The sequence below is a fragment of the Apus apus genome, chromosome 7 (assembly GCF_020740795.1).
Source record: "Apus apus isolate bApuApu2 chromosome 7, bApuApu2.pri.cur, whole genome shotgun sequence".
NCBI lineage: Eukaryota > Metazoa > Chordata > Aves > Apodiformes > Apodidae > Apus > Apus apus.
In genome coordinates, this window is record NC_067288.1 from 20,822,059 (window position 1) to 20,842,639 (window position 20,581).

Genomic DNA, 20,581 nt, shown 5'->3' on the forward strand with positions numbered 1-20,581 from the left:
TGATTGCTGGATCATCCACATGATGGAGGGTGAGTGGGAATCCATGATGGCATCTTCTCTGGTTGCTCTGCAGGCTGAACTCGGCGCCGGTGAAGGGCTTTGAAAAAGATGTGGGTGGCAAGACAACTCTCCGGATCACGTATCCTGAAGGTGCAATCCAGAAAATGGAGCAGTACGAGAAGGATTCCCTGTTTGTTCTAGCGGGATTCAAATGGCAGGATTTCAAGTGGCTGAAATACATTGTTTACAAGGAGAAAGTGGTAAGAACACTGTCAGCTGACATTGTGACAGTCACCTAATTAGAAATGGTGGGCACACATGGTATCACGGTCGTATTTACCACATTTTGGTATGAGGAGAATCCCTCTATGTGTCCTGCTGCATTGCAGGCTTTTTTCTACCTTAATCGACTTCAGTGTTAATTAAACATGTTTTACAAAGACATCTCTCTGTAACCTGACCTTGCATCACAGATGAGGCTTTCCATTCAAGATCATTAGTGTGTGCTATGAACAATTAATTTATTTTTTTATTTATTTTAAAGAGTATAAAAAAGGACCAGCTTTTGCATAGATTTTATGGACTTTTTGGATTTAAGAGCAGAGGAAGCAAAAGAGCAATGGCAAGGGAAAGAAATGGAAAGTTGAGGAGGTAAGTATGTGATGGCACGGGAGAGGAGAAGGAAACAGCAGCAGCACAACTTGTTGAAAAGGCTGAAATCCACAGACTTAATGTGACCTCCTGAATATCATGAGCCTTTATATATTGCTCAGTTACTGCGATACTGAGATTCATATGTTTTGTGTTTGGCTAAAGTATTACCGAGAAGAGCAGTAACAATTCTAATTTTAAAACACTGAAGTGGTGAACCCACTGTTTTTCCCATGTAAACATTTTGTTCCAATCAATTGCACTATGGCCTTTCTGAAGTACCATAGACCCATTACCAATAAGGTTTGTTCTCTGTAATTCATACATACTAAATGGAATCAGTTTGTAATCAATGCATTCTCATTCAGTGGGTGGTTTGTCTTTATCTGTTGTTATGAAATCCAGAATAAATGGCCTTTATTTGTGTATAGTTCTTGTTTTACAAATGTTATATATTTGTGTTCAAGTGTTCTTCAATGATTTTTCAACAAATAGCTGGACAAACAGATTCACGTTCAGATAATGCGGTACCGTGTTTAGAGACAGAGAGGGGAGGTTGGCAGCTCACAGACTGAGACTGTCTGGGAATATAATTGTATATGGTTGTTACAGAGATGGCCTTAGGGGCTCATACTTTTCTCTTGTCTCACACTGGCACCAACTTGCAAGTATTTTCCTGGTACCAGACAGATGAAGTTACCTGTCAGCCTCTGGGCAAGTACAAGTGGGCTTTTGTAACATGAATAAATGAGTCACAAAGTAATTTTCTTTGATTTATGTCATGCTCTTGCTCTTCATTCTGGACAAGGGAAAGCCCTGGCACTGTCAGTGCCCTGCAGCCTGGACACCATTGTAGGGAATCCTAGCATTTAGCTTGAAGTTCAAAAGATCGATTGCTTTACTTGAACAAAATAAAAAGAAAATAATTTCCACCTGATGCCTGCAGTCATGTGGTCATCGCTAGCTTCTAATGTGGTATTCCCTGCTTCTGGAAAAATGGAGCAAATGGTTTGTAAAACTTGGAAAGACTTGGGAGAGGAACTGCAGTAATCTTAATTGAGTCTTTCAGTGCCCAGCTTGGCAGAGAGCAGAAAGAACTTCAGCTTCCATCATTGCATGTTACTTCAGTGCTCTTGTGGCTGGCTCCTTATCCTTCATTTCTTTGGAATAAACACTCATTTTTTTTCAATTCTTGTAGGTGATATTTTCCAGATCTCTCTAATTCCTATTGCTCTTCTGAATGCCTGCAGTTGATTCATCTCTTTCTTAAAGAGCAGTGCCCAAAAATTTACAGAATTCAGCAGAGAAGAGCAAACAACTACTTCAGTAGCCTTGCAGTTCTGATTCTTTATACATGTCCTGGTTTGACTGCCTTTTCCACAGCCACATGAGATTGAAGGTGAGTGCCCAGTTCCTTGAGATTCCAGTGTCAGGAAGAGCTGAAGAGCAGCTGCCTCCCCAGCTCCGCACCCTGTGCTTGTGCTGTTGGCTTTTCCTGCTGAAGAGCAGCACTGTGCACTTGTCCCTACTGATTCTTTCTTCCAGAAGACTTCTCCAACTTGCCAAGTTCCGTTGGCGGAGCTTTCCAGCATACCTGCCGTTCTTTCCAGATTCATGTCCTCTGCAGTGTAATAAACATACTTCTTTACTCCGTCATTCAGGTTGATAATGAAAACACTACAGTTGGTTCCTAGGCAGACCCCAAAGTAATAACGTCTTTCCGTTTCTACAGTGAGCCCACTGAAAACTTCTCCTGGATAGTTTTTTTGGCCGCTTCTGAACTTGTATCACAGTAGTATAATTAACAACATTTTTTGGCAAGTTTATGAAAGAAATGTGTCAGAAGCTTTAATGAATTCCAGTTCATGTCTTGCTTCTCCCCTATGATAATTTTTTTTCCCTGTATAAAGCAATACTTTCTTTTTTGTTTTCAATAATGATTCACTCATGACAAATCCACCTGGGTTGCAACTCAGTCTTTGTTTTTTCTCAGGTGCTTACAAATAATTAATCTTGCTATTCTGGGAATTGAAATAATAAATCAACTCTCTTCCCTTTTTTTGCCTCCTTAAGGCTAGGCACTACTTTTGTCCAGTTTTAAATCCTTTGACACCCTACCTGTTCTACACAAGTTCCCAAAGGGAATCATTGCTAGTTTTTGAGGCTGCTGAGCCAGTTCATTGGATGCTTTAGGATGCAGTCCAGGTGACTTGAAAACATCTGTCTTGTCTTCTCTGGTGAGGTATCTCTATTTGAGTCTGAGATCTTACTGTCACTGGCTTTAGCTTCAAGCAGGTGGCTGTCACAGCCCCTTTTCCAGTGGAAACCAGTGCAAGAAGTGCTGTCTCTTAACTAAAAGAAATGACCCAATGGAGAGCTAACAGTGCTGTGGGAATAAGATACAGGCATCTGGTTGTTCTGGTAGTGAGTGCTAATATTTTTATCAGTCTGTGGTAAGTTCAAAATGACAAATGCCTGCCTAGTGGTCTCTGTGGAGAGTTTCTGTTTCTCTCTCAGCTGATTTTCCAGAGAAAAAGAAGTTTCTTACTTTCCTGGACTCCTGTAGAGACATTTGCTTGACCTAGGAGCTGTATGCCACTGTTGCTTATTCCTTACCTGACATTAGGCTTGTTCCTCTGCAAGACTTCATCCCCATTGCCAACCACTGGTTACAGTAAGGAGTCTGATCTCAGGACAGAGATAAAGGAGATGGAAGCATCCTGCTGAAGACCATGACTGCTGTGGGAGAGGACACATTCCTCAAAAAAAGGGCTGAGCTCTGTCCTCTGATGTTTCCTTTGCCTGTGACTTTTGGTGGCAACTGCATGTCTCTATGGTAGTGTCACAGATGAGCTGTGGGACTTCCTGAATTCTTTCAGACATTAGACCTGGAGCTACTTGGAACTGCTTGACCAGAGATTTTGGGCCAGGTACTAGGTTCTTGCTTAGTCCTCTCTCAAATGAGTGAAATCAAAGGGAGTTAATCTGAGAAAGAGTAAGTGAACAGCAAATGACTCTTTATTGCTGGGGTCAGTGGTCAGATAAGCTTACTCTCCCTGCAGCTGTGAGGGATTTGCTCTGTGTTATGTTAGTCTTTTGGCAGTACTTGCATACTGAGGAAGGGATAAGTACTTTGTAGAAAGGAGGATTTTCAGGAGATGTTATAAGGAATCAGTGTGATGCAGAAGCAGCAACAAACCAGTGAGGCAGAGGATTCAATGTGTTACATTCAGTCTGGTGCAACATCCTTCGAGAGGTCTGCGTGATGCCTTGGTGCCCTGGGATGCACTGTATGCAGAAGAAGGCACACTGGAATATTGACCAAAGAAAAAGTAAAATCTCAGCTGGTTTTTATTCCACATTAAACAGAAACATCTGAAAGCAAATGAATACTTGAGAGAAAAGAATAATCTAGAAAAAGGACAGGTTTGGCTGAATATTCATACTGCAGCAGCAGCAAAAGAGAGGTAGCCTTGCCATAGAGATAGAGCTCTGGGTGAGCTGGGACTCAAAATTGAGTGTAGTAGCAAGTTAGGGCAGTACTGTGTCACTGAAGGGTACAGACCTGTCTTTAAGAAGAGGAAAGGGAGGTGAATCTGAGCAACTAAAGAACTGGTAATCTGATTTCAGTCATTAGAATAAACTGATGGAGAAAATAATTGCACTTGTGCAAGTAAATGGGGAAAAAGGAGTGGGATGGAGGAAGGTGACATGTTCAGTGGGGGGAGGATTGCACTGTGCTGACTAAGTATGTCGATGTACAAGTGGAAAGGAAGTAGGTTGGAGTTCTACAGCCTGCACTCTTAGGAACCCAGAAGGGTCACAGATGTGAGCTGCTTGTGTCTCTGGTGACTGGTCTGGCAGTGCTGACTTGAAGCCGTTGCTGCAAGAGCCTCCTGATACTTCTCTATTAAAATATGGATAGAAAGATGAAGGTTTCTCTATTGTATGGAGAGTAGATTTTTCCTGAAACAAACAGAGTGATTTACAAGCACCAGTTATGCAAACTACCCATGACAGCCTGGCACTGAGGCTGATTCCAGGGTGGTTTTTTGCCCGTAATTAGTGAATAAGGAGCTCTCTTGCTTGCTAGGGCTCACTTCCCTGAACATCTGGCACACGGTGGTAAAGCAGCCAAGTGAGGGCAAAGGTTTCACTGGAAGTTGGCAGCTCACAAGTTTGCTTCTTATGTATCAATGAGCCTGCAGATGCTTCCAGCAGGAATCTCTGCAGCCTTTGCCAGGAGGAGTCACTTGTGCAGTGAGTGCCTGCAGCACCTTGGAGCTCTCTCAGATAGTGAAAGTTAGAGGAGCGAGTGAGCACCTGCCTGCGAGCCAGGCCAAGTTGGGTTGTCTGTCCCTTGCAGGGACATGCCTCTGACGGGTTTCACACGGCAGTGGTGCCATCTGAAAAGCAGTCATCCTCCAGCAGATGTTGAGACTCCAGCAGTGGGCACGACATAACCCCTCCCCCTTGTCACAGCATGGGACTGTTGCTTGTGGACACCGGGTGGATGTGGCAGCAGTGGAAATTTTTTTCAGCCTTTCATTTGGGAGCTACGTTTCAGCTTTAAGTCAACAGGTTGCTTCTAGTCCTGCTGAAATGTATGTTATGATCCTTCCTGCGTGATCAGCCTGTGTTTCTGTGCTAGAGCCAAGGCCGAACTGGTGCCAGAGCCCTCCCTGTCTGCTGAGCTTTTGTTTAGAGCTTCTGCCATTAGTTAATGGCCTTGTCATGCAATGTGTTTGCTACGACAGACTGGGAATGTCACAGTCTCATAGAGCACTGCAGATCCTGCAGATTCTGAAGTAGCCTTGCCTGTGGGTTGTTTTGCATCCTTGAAAAAAACCCTGAGGAGTAACTATGCTCCTCCTGTTGGGTTGGGGAAAACAGTGAGGCTGGGAATCTGTTCTTGCTTTCTAACCTCCAGTAAAGCTTCATCCACATGTGTGTATTTCCAGCTCATGTGGAACTTGTGCCCAGCACTTGAGCGGGTAGTTTCTCCAGGTCTGGGCTAGAGAGGGAGAACCTGCTTTTTCCAATGTCACTTGCCTTCAGTGACAAACGGAGTGGCAGCTGCCACTGGCAGTTTCACTCCAGAGTCTGCTTCTGGATTGCAAATATTTTATTTCCCTTTCCTCCTCTTAGGGGCTTGTTGCTTTAAAATATTTTGTATACAGTTGGTCTTTTCAGTTTTTAAAGGACTGTGAGAAAGACTCTTCAGCTGGTTTTGGTGGAGCTGTAAATCCACATTAATGCATTGTGGATGCAAAGCTTGGTTACAAGTTTGTGGTGCCTGATCCTGTGCTGAGACAGAGGATAGAGGACAGAGCTGCTTAGGGATGTGCCTGGGTGGGCATTGCCTTGTGTCCTGCTCTCCTTGGACTGGAAGGGGGCAGAAGCTGAACTTCCTGCTCCATTGTAAAATAGAAGAAGCTTTTGAATTGGGAAGTCAGCTTATGGGCTGTCCCTTTTCTTTCACAAATTGGAGTTTTCACCTAAATAGCCCTTTCTAACTAGTCTCTTCTGAAGGATGGTGTAGGAAGGCACGAAGGGTGAGTAAGGCCACCAATGGGGAAGAGGTAAGAAAGCCTTTTCAGTGGAGATTGTCCTGTGGTCCTAGCACATGGTGCAAAAGGCCATTTCCACTTACATGGAAATGAGTGTGGGGGGATTTTAGGAGGGAGTCATAGCAAAGATTGTCGTACCACATCATCGGGATGATTCAGTGCCTTGGTCAAGGCAACTGAACCATTACTAAATGTTGAAGCAGACAAAATGTCTTGTAATAAAGTACAAACAGGCAGTCTCTTCTGGCTCCTACCAAGTTTCTGACTGAGAAGAAGAGGTGGGAGAATCTATGTGATGGATTCTGTGGAGGATATTGCATATTCCTTTAACATAGAGTAGCTGGGACTTAGTTCATCTTTCTGGGATGATTCTTGGGTCAACATTGACTTCTTTTTAGGCTTCTTTCTGCACAGCCTCTCTCTGGCTGTGCAGAAGGCTAGTCTGTACTGCCTGAGGGGTTGTGCTTCCATGATCAGGACCTGCTTCCCAGTGCACTGCATTGGTGCCTCTGTGACTGGCCTAGGAGATCAGAGCCATTTCCAGAAGGTGTAAGGAGAAGCATGAACTGGTGCCCTATCAGAGAAGGTGAGGCAGTTTGGTTTTTTCCAGTCACGTTAGGAGAGAGACTGGAAAATAATATGGAAGTATTCTATACAAAATCTTGTCTCTGTTGACCAGAAGAGGGAGAAGACCTGAGTTCTGTACTGTATAGCTTTTACCAAGCTTTCACCAAGCTTTCAGATAGCACTGTGGTGAGGACCATACAAGAACCTCAGTAGACAAGTGACCCAGTTTGCAAGATGGGCCTTGGGGGAGACTTTCTGGCCAGATTCCCAAAGAAGGTTGTTGGTGTGCAAAGTGCAGGCTGGAGCTTGCCTTTCATACATACCTGCATGCAACAGCATAATAAGATTAGGCAGGTCACTGCAGAGCTGAGAGGTGTTCCCACCCAGGCATATTTAGTGTGTCTGTGAGTACACTGTCAAGCATCAGCTGGTGACAGGGGCTGATCTGATGCTGTTGCAGGGCACCTTCAGAGCATTTAGTATTGTCAGGTGGATGCATGCTGGACAATAAAACTTGTCCACTTGGATTGGATAGTCATCAATATCCACAAGTCTTTTAGCCACGTTCACCTAAGCTTGTGGGACAGATGAAGAAAATAAAAAAATATACCATTTTCTGGATTAAAAAAAATCCAGGTATCAAAAGTTTGTGAAGTATCTTTGCTTGTAGGAATAATACCATTGATTACCCCAATTTTAGATAGTTTCTCCTTAAAATTCAAATAAAAAACATGTTTCTGTGCCTACCCTTACAGTCATTCCCACACAACACATGGGTTTTGCCCCTTTTTTGTCCCTTACTTTGCTTACCTGACTCCAGTCTTCCTTGCACTATACTTCCTATTAAAGGTGAGAAGCATTTACTCATGCTTGGCTTTGGCAGTCCTTAAAGAACCTTTGCCCCACATCTGCCAAGACAGCATCATCTTCATTTCTGGCTCAGGAATCTTAGCTGTGACGTGAAAATCAGAGAGCTCCAGCCAGAAATTTTTTCTTCTTTAGTTCCTTTGCTTTCACATCATTCTTAAATAAAGACACTGAGTGAAATTCACCCCCTGAAGAGACTAAATGATTGCCCTAGTAGGACATCCTTTGTAGGATTGCCTCACTGTCCTGCTTTATCCTGAGACAATTTCTTCCTTAAGTTGTCATCTTCTAATCTCTTCTGATGTCTGCTGCCACCCAACTGACAGTTGTTGTCCTTTCCTGGATATTTGATCACTTCTTTCTTCATCCATGACTCAACCAAAGTCAAAAAGGTAGATAAAGACTTACAATTTTTCAACATCTCTTCTTTTGGAAAGCCAACATGAGCTTGGGCCAACTGAAGAGCTAGTGCAGCTGTCTTGAAAAAGCATCAGGAGGATGCTTGTGTTGCACTCACCCTCTTTAGCAGGTGCTGGCAATATTCTGACATCAGTATTATGCAAATCCTGGTAGGTGCATTTCAAGGTTATAGTGCATGTAAACTCAGGTTGTACTTGTTACTGATCAAATATAGGCTTGGAATATCTGAAGCAATGTAAAGAAATTTATTCCAGATCTGATGCTGATTTTAGTGAAACACACAATTCCATAAACAGCAGAGCTAACCAAGTTGCCTGATTGCTGTGGTTTTATGTCCTCCTCCCTCTTGCACCACGATGCCCTCAGATTTCCCCCCACCTCCTAAATACCCAGTATGCTCTGTCCTCCTGTTTACCCCTCATTACTGCCTGGTGGCTCATGCTGGCCAAGGTGTGCATGTTCACTGGGCCTTACGTACATGACTGGGCACCTGGCAGACCAAATGAACAGATAAACACTGAGCTCACACAGCATCATCTCCACCTGGCCTCACATGCAGACATGAGTGTCTCTTCCATCCAGACATGCATGGCTTTGCCACCAGTGCAGCCCATGCCTGCTGAGGATATTGCATTGCCCACGTGTGCAGCAGGTGTTGCTCCTTACTGGAGCAGTGCTTTGGGAATCCACACATGGAGACATGCAGAGAACATCCTCAATGGTGAAACTGAGATGTCACCCAGAGGCTATCAGCTATTCATGCAAGTGTTAGAAGAATAAAGATGTTCTGTGTTAACACTTCAGTAAAGAACTACAAGAATCGTTTGAAGTCTGCAAAGGCTCCCTTGATCTAAAAGATTTGTGTTCAATTTATTTAGCTTATTCATGAGATTTTGTCGAGATTTACTCATAGTCTCTGTCTACCAAGAAGGAACATTTTTTCTCAGAAGACTTTTTAATTTAATAGGAAGAAGTATATCTGAAGCTAGGCAAAAGAGCAAATAAGGCTGGACATTTATATCAGCATCATTATTTTTGCTACATCTGCCCTGGAGGCTTGATGAATTTGCTCTTGAAGTCTTAAAATCAGGACTGGATATCTTGGTAAAGTTCTGCTCAAGTAGTGTGAGAGTAAAGGACTGGAAGGAGAAGTTGCTGATGGAAGGAGCACTGCTCCCTGCGATGGAGGATTTCCAAGAGGATGTCAGCAGGATGTCTCTTGGCCTTTTGAGCAGTGCTGATAAGAAATAACAGTGTGGGGGCTGAGAGTTGAAGCTAGATACAAGCAACCTGGACAGATGTGATTTCCTAGAAGTCTGTGCCTGCGATGCTCAAATGACATAATTGCAGAGGTGAGCACTGAGTGCAGACACCTTTTTCTGAAGTACAGACTTGGTCCAGTATCTGGGAAAATTTTGTTTCCTGGGAGTTCCCAGGACAGGGCTGCACTCTTGTGTTGCCTTCTGGTCATCCTGTTCTGTGACTTTGGGAGCCTCTGTCCTCACTCTCTATGACCCGTTTGTTAACTCTGGGAGGCAGGAGAGCAAGCCAGTAATACCCTTGACAGCTTTTCATGAAAGTAAGTTATTTACTTCATCCAGTTGTCTGCAAGGGTTACAGTAAAATTTTCTCTTCCTGGGGCATAATCAGCCAGATCTGTTTCTGCAACCGAAAGGATAAAGTTTCTTGGAGTCTCTGAGGTGAGCAACCTCCAGCATAACAAAATTCCCCAGAAGAGCCCTTGGGGAACCATTGCAACACCACAGGATGCTCTTGAGTTCACCCGTGTACAATGTGAAGACTCACAGAGGAGAGGAAAAACACTGATTTGATTTTGTAAATAAAATCACATGCTTTCTCTCAGTGGCTGAAAAGAGACTCCCCTTTCACAGCTCCAGGAATTTTACTATTTGAATAATTTTTCTTTAAACTGAAAAAAAAAAAAAAAAAGGTCTGTCTGAACAGTAAATATTTATCCAAGATGTGTAGTGATTAATATGATCCAATCTTCAGTCATTTTGAATGGTGTCATGATGACAGATGTTAATTCAGAAAGGAATAGATTGTACGATTTATGCCCGAAACACATGTGTTCCCTGGCAGGCTCCATGGATTGCATAGTTAGTGCTGTCTGAGCAATTTGTAACGTTTTGCCTCGAAGTACTGAGGGCTCCAGAACAGGGGGTTGACCTGTATCTCCAGTTTGCTATAATAAACACTGAGGTGACTAAATTCCCTGCCTGCTTTTGTCTTCCTAAATGTATCACTCCCTCTGTTATCCAGCTGTGAGTGATGCTTCTGGTCCTTCCCAAGAAGGATGGCAGCTTCTTTCTGTAAGAAATGGGGGTGCTCCTGTGTGCATGGGGTGCAAATTTCTTATCTCCTCCCCCTCTAGATTCAGCTTCTCTTCTGCCTCAACAATTGCAATTATTTAATGTGAACGCTTGTCCTGACAACAGGAGTAAAAATAAACCAAGTCAAGGTAGTAAGCAAGAGATTCTGGGAAGACCTCCCTTTTCTGGTGGTATTTGTATTCTTACAGCGGCAAATTTGTGGGATGTCTAAGGGTGTTTCTTCTGAGTTAAGACCAGGTTTGGAAAACTATTAGTATCTTATTATTTATTTATTTTAATCAGATACATGAAATTGAAGGAAAATGGCCAAGCTGTTGTGCACACAAGGCTTTTGGTAGGTCTACTTGGAAGTTTTTCTCAGCTGGTCCATCAGTTCTGTGTTCTGGCCATTTTCTGTGAAGTCAACTTTGCCCACAATTGACAAGTGCAGAAAATACCAAGCCTGGCCCAGGCAATCAGCACTTTGACTATTTGGAAAAAGCTCTTAAATATAAATGTTCTGTTTGGGTTACAGTTTATTTAAATTCTCATCTCTTAAGAATATTAAATAATGTTTCTTTAAAACACTTATTTTGAAAAAAAAACCCAACACCTCGTCTAGAAAATTAAGTAGGTCAGGAGCTTCCTGGCATCTTCCCAGCCTCTTGTTATTTTGACCTTTCTGCTTTCTCTATCCTGCTGAATAATTTGTATATATTCTATATGAACACTCAGTGAACATACAAATTATTTGGCTTCTCATTTCAGCAAAAATGCCAAAATAGGAGAAGACAGATTTTCTGTGTACTCTTGCTGTAAAAACAATGTAAAAATTTCCCTAGAGACTCACTTTAAGATAACTTCGGAAAGCAATGAGGGTTTCTAGGCCATAATTCTTCCTGTGGTGATCCTTTAGCTTTTTTTTGTTGTTGTTGTAATGTGCCAAGAGTTTAGTCTAAATATGTGTTGTTTAATGCGTTGTTGTTTGTATTCAAACTCATGAACCAGTTCAGCTCCCTAAAAAAGACTTTGCTGTTGCGTGTCCTCAGACACCCTGGGATACCTTCATGCTTTGTCATCAAAGCCTGCAAAGACAGTATTTAACAATTTTTGTGGGTTTTTTTGCTTTTGTGCAGTCATACTGTTGTAAGTGGAGCAGGCAGCTGTGCTTAGAGGTGGGATCACCTTGTGTTTTCTGTTATAAGCAACAAGGAAAACGCTCTGTCATTTTATTACACCGTTGTCTTTGAGCTGATGTTTTCCATGCCATGTGTTTGGCACAGCTGGAAAGTTCAGCTAAAATAACTTAGCTGACTCTCAGGATGAGGCTACTGAAAATGCAGTTTTATCCCTGTTTTAAAAAAAAAGGCAAAAAAAAAAAAAGCCCAATTCCCAGCCAGGGCAATGGCTGGGAGTTGTTGAGGCTCTGCTTATGTAGCAGCCTGGTGTGGCTCCTGCTGTTCTGTGAAACCACAGGGCTTGGTCTGATGTTCCATGGGAGCTGCTGAACGCTGCTAGTGCTGCCCTGCCTGCCCTGAGCATGGTCTGTCCCAGCAGGCCTCCCCTACCCTGCCTGCACTGCTCAGGTGCCTTTCCCCTACGGTTACTTGGGATGCAGCAGCATCTCCAGGGATGTCGGAATAAAATAGCATATTTCATTCAGCTGGTTCTCCACAAAGAGATGGGGGCATGAGCTGGGAGCAGAGCACCTCTCCTAGACTCTCAGGAACTCCTCCTCCTCCTGCCACCCATATGGGCAACGTGAAGGAGCAGTAGCCTGGTCAAATGCATGTCAAGAGAGCAAAGCAGGAGTGTTGGAGGTTGAAGAGTGATGGGCACTGGGGACAGCAGAGAAGGGGGAAGGGTTTACAACTAGCAGGGAATTCCTCAAACACTTGGGTTTGTTAGGTGCAAATTGTTCAGGAGTCCTGTAAGAGGATGCATTTTTTCTCCTCTAACAGCTAATGTAAAACACAATAATTCACTAAAGCTTGTAGTTGCACTTAGAGGACTGTGTCCTGGGTTTAATTGCTCTGTTTGGTGGAGTTTTTCTTGAGTTGAATTTTTTTTTTAAACATACTAAAACTTTTTAAAGAGGATTTTTTTTGTTGTTGTTATAAAAATGAAGCTGCTGGAAATTAGGAAAAGGAAAAAAAAGAACATTGCATTTTTTAAGATTAATGCAGTTCTCCTGTGCAGATGTTACCCTTAATTACATAATTGCATCCTGGCTCTTTCTGAACACAGCTGTCTATCTAGTGGAGAGGGAAGACTGAGATTTAGTCTAATTTCTGTAGTGTAAGACATTCAGTTTTCGTATGAGTAGCAGCAGAAGCTCTAGAACATGTGGATAGGAGAAAGGAGAGAAGAGAAGAAAGTGTGGTCTCCTGATTACAGACACTGAGGATTCCTCTTGAGGAGGTGGGGTAGCCTGATGTGATGTTGGGTAAGGTAGATCAGATTTTCCCCCAAACACATTTGAGTCTCATGGGATGGATATGTAGGAGAGCTAAGCAGCAGCAAAGTCAGTGGAGTTGTGCTGTAAACTTAACAGGTGTTTTGAAAGTCCAGCATGAGGTGCCTGAAGTAGAGCATCAGGAAGCAATGGAAACAGTGGACATTCAGCTTTGTTTGTTTTCTCCCTGTAAAATGGTGTCATGTATGTCAAATATTTCAGAGATACTCTAAATTCGAGAGTACTGTTTGTAAAACACTCGGATATATGGTGACAAAACAAAAATCTTGTGGGAAAACTAGAAAGTCACTCTTCACAACAGAAATCCTCTGCTGAAGTTGCAGGGCTGTCCTGCTTCAGTTCTTACTGGCACTTGGATTTGGCCTTTCAGCCCTGCTATCCTTTTGGTAGATGTCAGATGAGTGTGACATTTCTTAGACTGTGTCATAAAAAATAATAGTGAGATTAAGAGGCTGGTCCCTAATGGGAATAAAATACCCTGTAAATAATGGAGATATTCTGGGCCCTGCTCTTCTTTGGGATTTTTCTGAAACTGTACTACTTTAGGTATTTTTTCATTGTAGGATTATTCGTATTCACAGACCAAAAAACACAACATAGACATAAATTATCTAAATCCATTACTTTCTACTTAAAACTTCCGTCTTTCAAAGTTCAAGAAAGAATATTTCTTCAAATTTTGGATCAAAATCCATCTTATACTTTGAGCAAAAGTGTCTGTAGTACAGTCTATCAATCGCCCTGTTGGTGCATAGTACAAACACATCTCCTGACACACCATATGTGAGCTCTCATATCTGAAACCCAGTGTTCATCAGAATAATCTTCAGTGTTTTTATGCAGCTCCTCTGAAATGTTCCAAGTTCCATTTTTTTTCACAAGACAATCTCTTGTTTTCAACAACGTTTTGTTATCTTAAAACTGTGGACAGTATTTTGCTCTCATTACATGGATGAAACCATAGAAATACATTTTTTAAAAAGGAATTCCTTTTCACTTACAGCAGAGCATAAAAATAAACTTGCTCTTCTGACATTTTAGTGCTCGTCTTGGCCTCATTCTGCCTAGTCCTGTGAATCAGAAGACCACAGCTGGCCTTAGAGCAGCAACACAGGAGGCCCACATCTGTCTGTTTTTAGGTTAGAGGGAGCACTCAGTCATACAGGTCAAATGAAGTCTGAAATTCAGTAGCTCTTTTTGAATCTGCTTTTCGGCTTATTTGTAATATATGCTTGCAGGTAAACAGGACAGAAACCTTGTACTGACAGCCAGGGGCATGAGCACGTTGCTGAGTTTCAGCCAAGTGATGTGTGACACAGCAGCACCATGTCACCACAGAAGCTGCTGCTTTCTGAGCCTCTCTGTGGATGTGCAGCTTCTAGCACTGTGTGTAGCCAGGGTCCCATGTAGTTCACATGGCTGGCACAATACTTAAAGTCTGCAACCACTACTTAGAATTAAGTTTCTCATGTGGTTTTCAACCTGGTTTTCAAGCCTAAAGAAACTAATCTCTAGCCAGTATTATTAGCTCAACTCTACTGACAAAGAATAGTTAGATTTTTGCTTTAAATAAAAAAAAGTTTTAGTAGTACCATGTATTGGGGTGTTTTTGTCTCCATCATGCTTTTCTGCTGAAAACATCAGGTAGAAAATGTGTTTGGGTTTCATAATGAGAAACAGTAGTAAAAGCTAAATTTGGGGATTTGCAGCCTGCCAGGGGTTCTCTTGGGTGCTGTAAGGCTGCTGGGAGATGGGGAATGCCTACCAGCAAATAGCCTGGGAAATTACAACCATTTTATTTTAGACTTGGTCAGTGGGAGAGTATTTGGGGAAAGGAAAGAAAAATTGTTAAGGATTAGAAGTATCGTATTGTTGGATAGTCAAAGAGCTGCATCTCTTTTGACAGTGGGACAAAGAGAAGATGAGGGAAGAGTTCAGGCACAATCTGCAATATTTCTGATTCAGTCAGGGTAAGAGCTTTTCAGTGGGGCAGATAAAAGTGGAGCAAAATGTTCTAGAGCATTTCTAGTCTCTAGAAATAGAAGAATGGGAACATTCATAACAAGTGCTGGCCACCAGCACCATGTACAGAGGGTGGTGAGGGGTTCTTCATCACTTTGAGAAAGGTGGGTAAATATATTTGAAGTGTAGGCTAGTGGGTCTGGCTGTTGACCATCAACCCAGACTGCAGGCTCTCAGCACCTCTGTTCTTGTTGCTAAAAATTCCTTGTTGCTTTGCTAATCAGTGCAAATGATGCAACTTCATTTATACTACCCCTTGTAGAAGAGTATTTTCTAGGCCTCTGCGTCTACTTGACCGCTGAGAAATGCAGCATTGACTGATAAGATGATGATTTTCTAGTGGAAAAACACCTTCCACATCTAATCCAATTATGCCTGAACTGAAGCCTTTCAAAAGCCTCTACAGATGGATTGCAGCAGTTCTGCTGTACCCTGTGTTTGTGTGACAGTGAGTGCTTGTGGATGACAGCTATAGAATAAACCACATTCCAGCCTAGGTGGGGGCAAAGATCCCAGTGAACTACGTGCTTCCAGGCATGATGAGGTCTTGTGACTGGTACATCATCCCCAGGCTTTTTCTTTCTCTCACACCCTTCTTCCTTTCCATTTTGGGTGTTATCAGAGTCTGGAAGAGCAATAATCTCCATTTACTACAGGTTGTCTCTCCAGTCGTCTTCTTTCTTGTTGCTCTGCAGCAGAGCATTGCATACCCAGACTTTTTGAGCTCTGTGTTGCCTGTAGCTGACCTTTGCAATCTCCCTGTCCCCTTCCCACTGGACTTAAAAGTCCTCCTGAGCACTGCTGCTTGTACTCCTAAATCCAGTAGTATCACAGAGGTACAGAGGAGGCATTATCCATGTCATCAGGATGCAGCAGCATTACCCCTCATTTTGCTTAGTACATTAGAAATGTACTGCGAGACTCAGCCTGCTTCTAGCTGTTTGTTTCTTCTATTGAGGTGTGTTTCTTGGCTAATGCTCCAAGTTCTGCAGTTTATTTTGGTATATGTCATGATTCACATTAGTAAATCCAAGAACAGAACATGGAAAACTGAATGGAGACAACAGTAGTTTACAACCAGCTGTCCTTATTACCCTTCAGTTTTCTCCAAATGGACAAAATGAGGGATTACAGCTGGATTGTCTTGTCCCTGTAGCTATTAGGTGAGCCCTGCCATTTTTTATCCCTCCCTCATAACCTGCCATCTCTGGTATGTCAGGCCTGTATCCATTTATTCTTGGAGAGGTGTCTCTAGAGGGGATATATCTGCCTCTCTCCCTGGATGGAAGCTGCACAAGCCACTGGCTTGAAAGCCCTGGCCCATCTAAGTTGTTTCTACTTTTTAAATAGTCTCCTCTAAAGCTTTTAGTGATGTCCATTACAATTACACAACTTTGAAAACACTCCAAGATTGCTTAAAAATGCTGTGGCCCTCAGAGACTTGCTCTTCAGTTGTGTTTTCCTGCCTGTCTCTCTCTGTTGCTTGTTTCTTTATACCATAGGCTCTTTTTGGCAGCCTGTGGCACTGTGAGTGCTGATCTGTGACTGAGACTCCAGGTGCACAGTGAGACCAACAAATAGTCAAGGTGGGAACTTAACACAGGGAAACACAGTTTCCAGCCTGGACCCTATGGTTTCCACCTTGATGCCAGGAGGTGATGAGGTATTGTGTGAACATTGCCTAAGCAGTTTTCAGACTAGTTTTCTGACTTGCTATCATTATGGTAGTCAAGAAGGGAGATGTTGCAGGCTCAGAGGCCCACCCTTAAGCATTGCAGGTTAAGTCACGGTAGCAGAGACCAGAGGTTGCTCCCAGCCTCCAACTGTGAGTCCAAGCTCTTGAATCCAGCAGGAAAAATATGCCTTACCCCCCAATGCCTGCTGCTCCTTGGGTGGCTGTCTGTCTCCTCCCAGCCTAAAAAAGGGACAGAACTCCCTGACAGGAAGTAATTTCTTTGGAAACCTCGCTGAACATCTGCATCCCATCAGACCCAACATCCATGCTCAGCACAGCAGCATTGCTGCTCCAGGAGTAGCAGCAGCCCTGGCAGGGGCTGCAGGTCCTGAGGGGCTTGTGTCAGGGCAGCAGCCCCGCAGGGACTGCAGTTGTGGTGCTGCTTTCTTCTGTAGCTTGCCAGTGATGAGCTGCAGAGCAAAACCACAGGGCTTGAGATGCAGCTCAAAACTGCAGGGTTTGTAGAGCCAAACCACAAAACTGAGAGTTGCAGTAATTATAAGCCAGGGAAATAGTTTTTAGTTCCTTTGCCCACTGTAGAGGTGGAAGTGTGAGAACTGTCTGCTGAGACTCCCTCTATGCTTCTCCCTAGAATTGTTTTAGAGACCATAGAGGGAGAACATACCAAAATGAAAGATTACTCTCAATAACAATCCAAGGGGAGCTGCACAGAAAAGTTACAGGGAAGAACACAGAGCAAATAGAAATTAGTCAGGAGGGGGAAACCAGAACAATTTCAGAGCTGTGTGATAAGTGAGGAAAATGGTCAGGGAAGTCATCTGGATGAATGACAGCAGAAACAGCCAGACCAAGGGGGCCAAAGCGGCCAGGTTATATTCTCAGCTGTGATAGGATCCTCTGGCACTGAACAGGCTGGGAGCAGCCCAGAGATGGTCCTAGCGGTTCGCACAGCACGGGGAAAACTGGCAACTGTGATATGTGTCATTATCTTTCTGAACAGCTCAACCAAGAGCAAAGACTAATAGTCTCAAGTGTTTGCAATCCTTTTGTGTTCCTCTTTAATATTTTGTGTGTGATGTAAAGGCTGTGTGAAAGCTACTTAAGTCCCAGAACTTATGCAGAATCTCTTCTGGAGTGTGAGTACAAACAGAAGGTGGCTTCTGTCCACTTTAAATAGCTTGCAGACCCTTGGCTTGAATTGTTTGCAAAATGTAGGCAATGCCTTATTTAGAGTTGCATGTGAAATTGTAATTCAACTTATAAATTTATTTTAGTTTCAGGGTCAGATGCTATTTTTCCAGGGTGCGCCTGCTTAAACCCATGATAAGATGGTTTCACTGAATGAGTAGCCATTCAAGATTTTTGTTTATCATCTTCATTTCTGAGAGAGCTGGAGCATGCTTAATGCAAGTGGAATCTGTAATTTATTTTTTTTTAATTTTTTTTTTTCCCTCTTCTTCACTGGAACTGAAAGACCTCTGCTTTACATGTGCCTTTAGGAAATTCCAAAGGTTTCGTATTTATCCAGTTTTTAATGAATTTTCACAAGAAGGCAAAACTCAGCTGACCTACCAAATCCCTCAGATCCCTTGGTCAAATGGACTTTATCAACATTTTTAAAGTTGTTTTTGTTTTTTTTTGTTGGGTTTTGTTTTGTTTTTTTAATTATGGGATCACTCAGTGGCTGAAAATGTGGTATTATAATGGAAAGTGTTAGACTGCCTTGACACCAGGCATTCTCTCTAGTTCAACTATGGTGAAAGAACATGAGTGTTAATTGGGATTTATTTTTTTTTTTTTCCATTTAAGGTCCTGAGAGGACTCTGCCATTGTTGAAATGCAAACTTAAACTCACAGGATCCTTGCCCTTGTCAGGAAAAGAGTATTATGTTTGGGCAGCTTGGGGGGGGGGCACATGGGATCAAAACAGGATAACAATGGCATTTAGCTATCTTAGGCTGTTGGTTTGGATAATAACATAATTCTTCAAAACATTATTCAGGATCTGAAATTCAGCAGCTAAAGATAACAATGAGGTTGTTCCACAAAGCAGCCTCTTTAAGGTGTTTAGCACCCTGGGGCGTAAGAGTTGACAGGAGCCATGTGCAGTGCAAGCAGCCTGTGAAATGCAGCAGACACAGGCTGTGGCAGAACTACCATCAATAATTACAGGGGTAGTCACTACTGGGCAGTGGAGGGTCCTGAGGATTTTGCAGGGTATTGTCAACATTTTCAGCAGTGCTTTGGAGGCAACTGTGAAGTCACTGTTAAGCTGCAAGCAACCCAAAATGGGTGTAAATAATGTCTGACAAAGCACATGCATTTTATGTAGAGTGTAATATCTGCCTCGTGTTGCCTGTCATGGAGATCACAGGGAAGACGGCTCATTGCTTTGAGAAGGAGCTTTTCAATCAGATTACCCTGCCAAAGCTGCTGGTTAGCAGATTAAAATTCCTGCCATCCTCACTGTGCCTTGCTCTGAATTTTTATCCCAAACAGAAGTGAAACATTCTGTAAGTCCTGTGAATAAGGAGCCTCCAGTTAATTTGAGGACAGTGCATACCATATCCACTAACACCTGGACATCCACTAACATCTGGACTAGCAGGAGCAATGATACGAAATGGTGTGGCAGAGAGGCATGAGCTCTAGGCAGGGCTGTCTAGCTGGGTAGCAGTGTTCAAGGCCAGTGTTCTCCCACATTTGCATGGCAAAGACTTAAATTAAACCACAGTTTCCTGGAAAACCAAAAAGAATATATGTACTTGTGTTTTCCCTTGTACCATGAACATGCATGGCTCTTCAAGGTACAAGATTGCACCTTTGGAAGCTTATGGTGTAATTCACATTAAACCTAGCAGGATGGAATAAATCTAGGATAAAGTGAGAAGCATATAGCTCCCACCAAAGGTGAAGCTGTATGGTCATTTTTAGGGTTTTGATGTTCTTACGGGCATTTGCTATCCAAGGATTTCTCCCCTTGAAAGCAGATGAGAGTGATCACAGCACAGGCTGACAAGCTTAAGCCATTAACCAAACTGGCTGAAGTGGTAGTAAGAGTGAAAGATGGCACCAGGGAGGGGGTAGATTGTGCTGAAGCTCACAAGCTTCTCCATCTCCTTTGCACTCCTCATCTAGACTAGCCCAAGTGCATCTGCACATGCTGCTGTCACCCCTCCAGGACACACCTTCCCACTGCAACCTCATACAAGTGCCTTGCGGCAGTGAGCAGGGACAGTGGGAACTGCTGCCAGTAGAGTTGTTTTTTTCTTTAAATAATAATACCAATCTGCTATCTTTTGTGTATAATTGTATTTGTTGTTTTATCTTCTCTCTCTCTTTTGTTTTGTTTTGTTTTTTGTTACCAGAGTGCCTCTGATGGCTTTTGGAAGTCAGTGGCAACCCGTGTCCCAAGAGAACCTCATGAGATACGTATCCTGAATCCCTTCTTCATCCAGGAGGCAGCTTTCAGCTTCATTGGACTGCCTTTCAACAATGGCTTGATGGGCAGAGGGGTAGGTATAAAGGGGGCAAGCAAAACCAAGGGGAAGGACAAGAGACCAAGCAGCAGAGTAGACTTAGGCTGTTCTTACTTTTCCTTTGGGCTTCTGCTGTTGAACACTGAAAGGAGGGGACTTGGGCTCTTTCATGGTGGCAGCACTTAGTCTCCTTAAGGCCAAAGCAAGATGTATCCTTTCTGATACTAGAGCCACTTTGCTGGAGGCAGCTCTGAGGCTTCCAGCTCCAGCTGGATGATTTCTTGTCACCCACAGCCTGCCAAAAGGGCACTTGTGGGGTGGAGGGAGTTCCTTCCCAAAAGGAAAAAGGAAATCTGCTCTCTGCACCCTCAGCACATCGGGAAGTGGTGCGAGTCTCCCTAAAGGTCATGCTACTGTTTTACAACGAACTGTCCTCAAAGAGACTGCAGCCTAAAACCAACGATATTGCACATCTCATTCTGTATCCCAGGCTTACAATA

At 43.1% G+C, this 20,581-nt stretch overlaps 1 protein-coding gene across 7 annotated transcripts in view; it reads left to right on the forward strand.

Annotated features, from left to right (window-relative positions):
* ST3GAL3 (ST3 beta-galactoside alpha-2,3-sialyltransferase 3) overlaps positions 1–20,581 on the forward strand; it is a 174,327-nt gene that overhangs the window by 127,038 nt on the left and 26,708 nt on the right. For 6 of the 7 annotated variants that reach the window (XM_051624980.1, XM_051624982.1, XM_051624981.1 and 3 more), the window contains 2 exons: positions 74–260; positions 19,971–20,117. In XM_051624980.1, coding sequence (XP_051480940.1) covers positions 74–260; positions 19,971–20,117 — 334 coding nt within the window. Of the gene's footprint in view, positions 1–73; positions 261–544; positions 1,103–19,970; positions 20,118–20,581 lie in introns of those variants that run through there. The other variant, XM_051624986.1, reaches the window with a different exon arrangement.